Below are 8594 nucleotides of genomic sequence, written 5' to 3' on the forward strand. Positions count from 1 at the left end.
CGTGAATATGGTTTATAGAAAGTGTTGAATCATAATTCTCGCCGTGCCCACGTTTCAGGTTCAGATTTTTTTTTCAAATGAACAAAACTTTTGACCTGGATTTAGCGCCATACACACATCTATATAAATGTTATGTATACTATTGATATATATATACAGCATAACATTATAAGCAAATATGAGTTTATCCTAACGTGGTCTAAAAACTACAAGTAGCCTACAGTTTGGATCTAACAGGATGTAGCTGTTTCTGTGACTTCCTGTTTGTTCTTTGAAGACAGCTGGAAGCTGTTGGACTCGTCATCACCTCCTGCTGCAGCCGCCTGAACTCATCTCAAACCAGCCTGTTTGCTCAAAGTACTACACTGAAGTAGAGTTTACGGGTACTTGTACTGAACTTGTCATTTTCTGCTACTTGTACTCCACTATTTTAGAGGCAACGTTGTACTTTGTATTCTACTGTAGTTACTTTTGTGACCCTTTGGAGGAATACAAATGTGTTTTTAACTAAAACTGTAGACAAAGTGTGTAGAGGTGCTTGAACCTGCTCATCAGCATGAAGGCGCCCTCTAGTGTTGAGCTTCAGTTCTCACATTTCACCTGTTAACCTGCTGTGATGTTCACTGCAGGAAGACATGTAACAACGTCACTGAGTCTTTGTCAGCTTCAAACTACATCAGTAAAGACACATTTAAATGTGACATCACACTGTGTCAGTTTGTTCACAGGAGTCACATCCAGTAACACTGATGCTGCATTCAGGGCACGTGGGAAAGATGGTCGAGAAGAGCTTCCACTTTACAAACAGTATTCACATCAACTCTCAGGTTGTAAATAGTATTTATGAATGTGAGGTTTGAGGCTGTGGGTTAAAGTTTCTCTGACATCTTGAATTCTGATTCAACAACTTTGTAAAAATTGTAAAGAATCAACGACACGACATCTGTTGTCTTACGAGTGTCAGGAATCAACAAATATGCCAATCTTAACATGTTTAAGTCTGTGTGATTAATACTCTTCACTGACTTAGTGCACAAACTAAATGTTGGTTGTAAAAATCAACAAGTGATATCAAACTCTGCTCATTTCTCTGTGACAAAGATGTTTAAGTGAGGAAAGTTTAAAGGACAGAGACTGACTGACTAATGCTCTTCTGCTCTAAACATGAACTCTGTACTTTGTGGTGTTTCAGGAGGAAAACTGACTCAGTTATTCTCTCTTATTAGTTTCATATTTTCTCCATCAGCTTTGTATGAAACCCTGGAATGAAGACAAGAAGAAAATACTTTGTTCATGTTTGTTTATTCATCATGAAAACATTCAGTTTGTTCACACATCCCATCAGTAAAGTCTGTTAAATGACTCTTGATCAATTATAGATTTCTTTACAAATGCACACGAAGAACAAAATATCTCGGATAAATGAAGCTCTGGTGTTTTCTCTCTTAAGATCCATGCAGTGGAAGAGAAACAACAAAATAAAAGCATCAATAAAAATATTCAAACATTTAGAGCTCAGAGAAGTTTAAATGTTCACGCAGAGAAATGTCAGTTCAGGTAAACAAACATCATCATGAGCAGTGATAGCCTCCATGGCTAAACAGACACAGGAAGGAGCTCCACCTCAAGAAACTCAAACATTTACACAACAACTAATGACAAGATGTCAAAGTACCACCCATAATGTTTGATTGACAGCTGATCTCTGTGCAGTGAAGAAACCCACAACAATCAGCTGTCAGCAACAAACATGGAGACACAATGAGTTCAAACACAGAGTTTAACCCTTAAAGGACTTCTGTCTATTTGAGGTGACACAACTCAGCAGTGGTTCCAAAGGAATAGCAAAGACATAGTCCAGCATAGAGAGGCTGAGTGAATGTGGTCTGGACTCTGTGGAGGAGAGTCATGGTTTCAGAGACGCTGTAGAAGGACAGAATACCTGCTCTGTGATCCAGGTACACTCCTACTCTGGAGGACTGAGGACCAGAGACGGGAGTTTGAACTTTGTTGTACCAAAATGTATACCTGTTATTATGACATTTTAACGCCCAAGATTTGACATCACATCCAAATATGCATTCATCCCAGTTCCCCTTTCTGCTGATATTCTTGTATGCGACTGCCACATAAACTCCTCCTTTTCTCCACTCCACCTCCCAGTAACAACGTCCAGTCAGACTCTCTCTACTCAGGACCTGAGAACATAGAGTGAATCTGTCTCGGTGACTAGAATAAGACTGATGTTGACTAATAAATGTTGCTTTTCTGTTCTCATCAGATAACAACACCTGTGTGTATGCTGTGTTTGGATCCAGTGTGATTTCACGTGAATATTTTAAGAACTCAGCTCTGGTCTTGGGCTCTGATTCTGACATTAAAACATCCACTTCAGTCACCATCAGTGAGACGTTTGTCCATTTCTCTCTCAGAACGTCCTGTAGTTTATCTCTGACTGCTGACACAGCCTCTGTCACGTCCTCAAAGTAGCTCAGAGGACGGATCTTGATGCTGGATGAGTCTGTAGACTCACTGAGTGGTGACAGTGAGGGGTAGTTGTGTAGAAACTGGTTGTGATCCTCTGTGTGTGAGAGCTTCTTCAGCTCAGCGTCGTTCCTCTTCAGCTCAGTGATCTCCTGCTCCAGCTTCTCCTGAAGCTCTTTGACTCGACTCACTTCAGTTCTCTGCTGGGATCTGACCTGCTGCTTCACATCAGAGCTTCTTTTCTCCATGAGACGGATCAGCTCAGTGAAGATCTTCTCATTGTCCTTCACTGCTTTATCAGCAGAGAGATTGATGTTCTCCTCCTCCTGTTGAAGCAGCTTCACATCTTTCTCTCTGTTCTGGATTCTCTGCTGGATGTTTAGTCGACTCACCTCCAGCTCTCTCTGCCTCTCAGTGATTTCTGCTGCAGCTGAGACTGTGTCGTGGCCTTTGTGTTCATCCATTAAGCAGAGATAACAGATACACTGCTGATCAGTACGACAGAAGATCTTCATCACCTCATTATGACGAGAGCAGATGTTCTCCTGGAGCTTGTTGGAGGGGTCCACCAGCTGGTGTTTCTTTAATTGAGCTACATCATAATGAGGCTGAAGGTGTTTCTCACAATAAGAGACCAGACAGACGAGACAGGACTTGATGGCTTTCCGTTTCCTCCCAGTGCAGACATCACAGGACACATCTTCAGGTCCAGCATAGCAGTGATCAGCAGGAGCAGCTTGGAGTCCTGTCTTCTTCAGCTCCTCCACTAAAACTGCTAACATGGTGTTTTTCAGCAGGACAGGCCTCAGTGTGAAGGTCTGCCTACACTGAGGGCAGCTGTAGGTTTTCTTCACATCCTCTTCATCCCAGAAGCTTTTAATACAGTTCATGCAGTAGCTGTGTCCACAGGGAATAGTCACCGGATCCTTCAGTAGATCCAGACAGATGCAACAAGAGAAGCTTTCCTGGTCCAGATGAACTCCTTTCTGCGCCATTTCACCTCTCAGAGACAACGCCTGACTGAGTTTCACTTCCTCAGAATCGACTCTACTTTGAGCTCTGATCTGAACAGCATGCGTCTCTGCAGTGAATGGAGCCTGTCAGCTGCTGCACTTCACCACCATGTTGGTTACACCCGTCTGTAAACTGTAGATCTGAAGGGGAGGGAACAAGGAAATGAGGACAGAGTGGAGCTCTCTGTGTGTGAGAGCAGGAAGAAGAGGGAGGAGTTATCAAGCTTTGGTTCATTCCAGGAAGAGGAGCAGCGCTGTGAATTTTAACTTAATTTGTTTCCTCATTTACAGAGACTCGGTTAAAACCTCCTCCACATCTTAAAACATGTCAGTGTTTTAGTTGTAACATATCTTTTGGCTCCTCAGGCTTTCGTCATGTCTCCATATTTCTCTATAACTCTTCCTGTAATTCTGTTCAGTTTCCTTCTACAGTTTAAAAACAGCCGGCTGACAGCAGGGAGTCATTAAACTAAACTGTAAAAATGAGACTGAACATGTTGCTGCTTTCAGACGTCGAGTCCTTCTGATGTTGATTCTGGTTCAACTGAACGCTGTATTTCATGTGGATATTATCACGGTTATTAAATTGTTCCCAAAGAGTTTCTGAACTAGAAAAAGGTGGAGTAATTTTACATGTGATGCAATAAATCAATCTCAGCTGTCAGGAACTCTAATCACGACTGTTTTAGATGCATTTATCTGTTGCTGAAAGAGGATAAATGAGATAAACTGTTGAGCTCAGCAGGTTGTTTTGTGGGTCCACAGATTTCACCCTGGACAAAACGAGTCACAAGAAGTTTGAGTCGAGTCTGGATTCAAACTTCACAACATGGTCTGAATGTGAGGTGACAGATAAACACTGAACCAACATGACAACCTCATTCTGAACTTTGCTCTGCATGAAAATCTACATAATGAATGAAATGAGCTGAAGTCCGCAACTACACAGTATTTGTTGTCTCATGTGTTTGAAGAGGACTCAACAAAACGTCTTCACACCAAACTGGACCAAATGAATTCACTATAGTTGAGTTGTTTAAGTCTGTGTGCTGAATCCTCTTCACTGATTTAGTGCACAAACTAAATGTTGGACGTAAAAAGCAACAAGTGATATAAAACTCTGTTCATTTCTCTGTGACAAAGATGTTTTAGTGAGGAAAGTTTAAAGGACAGAGACTGACTGACTAATGCTCTTCTGCTCTAAACGTGAACTCTGTACTTTGTGGTGTTTCAGGAGGAAAACTGACTCAGTTATTCTCTCTTATTAGTTTCATATTTTCTCCATCAGCTTTGTATGAAACCCTGGAATGAAGACAAGAAGAAAATACTTTGTTCATGTTTGTTTATTCATCATGAAAACATTCAGTTTGTTCACACATCCCATCAGTAAAGTCTGTTAAATGACTCTTGATCAATTATAGATTTCTTTACAAATGCACACAAAGAACAAAATATCTCAGATAAATGAAGCTCTGGTGTTTTCTCTCTGAAGATCCATGCAGTGGAAGAGAAACAACAAAATAAAAGCATCAGTAAAAAAATATTCAAACATTTAGAGCTCAGAGAAGTTTAAATGTTCACGCAGAGAAATGTCGGTTCAGGTAAACAAACATCATCATGAGCAGTGATAGCCTCCATGGCTAAACAGACACAGGAAGGAGCTCCACCTCAAGAAACTCAAACATTTACACAACAACTAATGACAAGATGTCAAAGTACCAGAGTTCAAACACAGGAGTCCTTTGGGGTTAAACTCTGTCTATTTGAGGTTACACAACTCAGCAGTGGTTCCACACTTCAAAGGCAATAGTCCAGCATAGAGAGGCTGAGTGAATGTGGTCTGGACTCTGTGGAGGAGAGTCATGGTTTCAGAGACGCTGTAGAAGGACAGAATACCTGCTCTGTGATCCAGGTACACTCCTACTCTGGAGGACGGAGGACCAGAGACGGGAGTTTGGACACTGTTGTACCGAAAGATATAACGGTTTCTTTCACATCTTAATGCCCAAGATTTGTCATTCCATCCAAATTTACATTCACTCCAGTTCCCTGTTCTGCTGATATTCTTGTATGCGACTGCTACATCAACTCCTCCTTCTCTCCACTCCACCTCCCAGTAACAACGTCCAGTCAGACTCTCTCTACTCAGGACCTGCTGACATTCGGTGAATCTGTCTGGGTGATGAAAATAAAACTGTCGTTTACTCATAAATGTTGCTTTTCTGTTTCCATCAGATAAAAACACCTGTGTGTTGGCTGTGTTTGGATCCAGTGTGATTCCACCTGAATACTTTAGGAACTCAGCTCTGGTCTTGGGCTCTGGTTGTGGCAGTAAAACATCCACTTCAGTCACCATCAGTGAGTCTTTTGTCCACTTCTCTCTCAGAACGTCCTGTAGTTTATCTCTGACTGCTGACACAGCTGCCGTCACGCCGTCAAAGTAGCTCAGAGGACGGATCTTGATGCTGGATGAGTCTGTAGACTCACTGAGTGGTGACAGTGAGGGGTAGTTGTGTAGAATCTGGTTGTGATCCTCTGTGTGTGAGAGCAGCTTCAGCTCAGCGTCGTTCCTCTTCAGCTCAGAGATCTCCTGCTCCAGCTTCTCCTGAAGCTCTTTGACTCGACTCACTTCAGTTCTCTGCTGGGATCTGACCTGCTGCTTCACATCAGAGCTTCTTTTCTCCATGAGACGGATCAGCTCAGTGAAGATCTTCCTATTGTCCCCCACTGCTTTATCAGCAGAGAGATTGATTTTCTCCACCTCCTGTTGAAGCAGCTTCACGTCTTTCTCTCTGTCCTGGATTCTCTGCTGGATGTTTAGTCGACTCACCTCCAGCTCTCTCTGCCTCTCAGTGATTTCTGCTGCAGCTGAGACTGTGTCGTGGCCTTTGTGCTCATCCATTAAGCAGAGATAACAGATACACTGCTGATCAGTACGACAGAAAATCTTCATCACCTCATCGTGACGAGAGCAGATGTTCTCCTGGAGCTTCTTGGAGGGGTCCACCAGCTTGTGTTTCTCAAAGGCAGGAGATTCATAATGAGGCTGGAGGTGTTTCTCACAGTAAGAGGCCAGACAGACCAGACAGGACTTGAAGGCTTTCAGTTTCCTCCCAGTGCAGACATCACAGGACACATCTTCAGGTCCAGCATAGCAGTGATCAGCAGGAGCAGCTTGGAGTCCATTCTTCTTCAGTACCTCCATTAAATGTGCTAACATGGTGTTTTTCAGCAGGACAGGCCTCGGTCTGAAGGTCTGCCTGCACTGAGGGCAGCTGTAGGGTTTCTTCTCCTCCTCTTCATCCCAGTGTGTTTTAATACAGTTCATGCAGTAGCTGTGTCCACAGGGAATAGTCGCCGGATCCTTCAGTACATCCAGACAGATGCAACAAGTGAAGGTCTCCTGGTACACCCGATCTCCTATCTGAGCCATTTCTTCTCCTAGTGTGAGAGTTCCACTCATTAGAAACAGAAGTTTGTGCTTCGACCAAAAATCAAACTTTTGTCCCGTTAGAGCTGCTGCTCCTTCACGTGCTCCTTTTCACTGATCTCCCACACTTGCATCTCGGTGAAAAGGAGGAGGAGTGAAGCACGACGTTACACCATTGGTCGGTCGAGTTGGCGCTCCCCCTCTCCTCATTGGCTGTTGCTATTTCAAAACGAAGAGGCCGCGTTTCAGCTGCGTGACGTCTTTTCGCTTCCGCGATCAAGTCAGCTGATCCACTTCCTCAATGCGTGCGCGTTTTGATTACTCTCACTGCAAAGCTCGTGCACAGAAAGCCTCATTTTGAGACGTTCAGGAGCAGAATCAGAGGAGTGGAGCAACGCTTTGTTGTGATATATGTTTTAAACCATATTTATTTATTATACTTATTTGGATCTTGTTTTTCTACTTATGTCTCTTGTTCGTTTGAACTTTCCACTTTGCTGCTGTAATCCTGCGAATGTCCCCGCTGTGGGACTAATAAAGGATTATTTTATTTAATCTTATTATATCTTATAATTACAATAAGAGACACTATTCCTGGCAGACTATTGATGCTGGACTGCTTTTACAGAAGTGAGAAACACCGCATTATTAATGTTTACACCGCTCCTGACTAATCCCCCTAAAAATATGTTCATTTAAAAGACCCAGAGAATTGTTGTCCGCAGGATATGACACTTAAAATGTAAGGAAGAGATGTTTTGAAATGTTTGCTTTCTTCAGGTTCAGAGAGTATATTTTTAAAGTAGGAGTGGTGGAGTTCAGAGAAGAAGTAAACGGTTAAGTTGTCTATAATGTAGGTTTCTCTTTGTCCTGTAAGCCTCTTCATAACTATCCACTGAAGGGCATCCTAGAGCACTTCATCGTGTTTCATTTACAATAGAGTCCAGCTGGAGTTTTGCAGCATTGTCTAATATTGATCTTCTTGTTTGGTTGTTTTTCTATTCAAAACACTCTCTTTTTGTTACTGTATCATATGTTTACATTTTGTAATAAAGTGTGCTCATCAAACCTGCAGTAGAACAAATATATAATGTATATAATGTATATATAATACAAATATGAAGCATGTAGCACAATCCTGGGTCAGAACCAGAGCAGCTTACTGACTGTTGATTCCTGTCTGACTACAATGAAGGAAAAGTCAGAAGAAACATTTACTGAACTTCCACTGGGAGGCGAAAGAGTTCCTCTGAAACTCCACCGATGTGCAGAAACATGTGTTCACACACCTTTTATCTTTCTGTGTACTTCTGTGTACTTGTGTTAGATGTAAACAGTGATGACTGAAGCTGATTATCTGCTCTGATTATATTTTCTGTACGTCAGATTGAAATAATCTTGTTTCACATGAAAATGTTCTATTGATTCATTCTGTGGCATTAAGTTAAAGATTTACTCCCACAATACTGGGGTCTGATTTCCAGTGATGGAAGAAGTAATCAGATGTAAAGAAGAGACATGCATTTGAAAAATCACAAATTACTTTTATGCGTGTTATTAAAATATATACAGACGTTAAATATCAGTAAAACAAGTAAAACAAACTTTATGAATGAACTTTAGCCTTTCATGTCAGAGTCGCGACATTTTTCAGAACAACAGCAACG

The 8594-nt window shown here is 41.9% G+C and overlaps 1 protein-coding gene across 1 annotated transcript; it reads right to left on the reverse strand.

Annotated features, from left to right (window-relative positions):
• Positions 1–1298: 1298 nt before the first annotated feature.
• Positions 1299–6930, reverse strand: LOC306706005 (uncharacterized protein; the record flags this gene model as incomplete). The annotated part of the gene is made up of 2 exons (XM_079172919.1): positions 1299–3548; positions 5260–6930. 2 exons carry the CDS (start codon positions 6928–6930, stop codon positions 1803–1805), a joined length of 3417 nt encoding a protein of 1138 aa, XP_079029045.1. The 3' UTR covers positions 1299–1802.
• Between the last annotated feature and the right edge of the window lie 1664 nt (positions 6931–8594).

The sequence above is a fragment of the Pholis gunnellus genome, assembly GCF_910591455.1.
Source record: "Pholis gunnellus genome assembly, chromosome: 14".
NCBI lineage: Eukaryota > Metazoa > Chordata > Actinopteri > Perciformes > Pholidae > Pholis > Pholis gunnellus.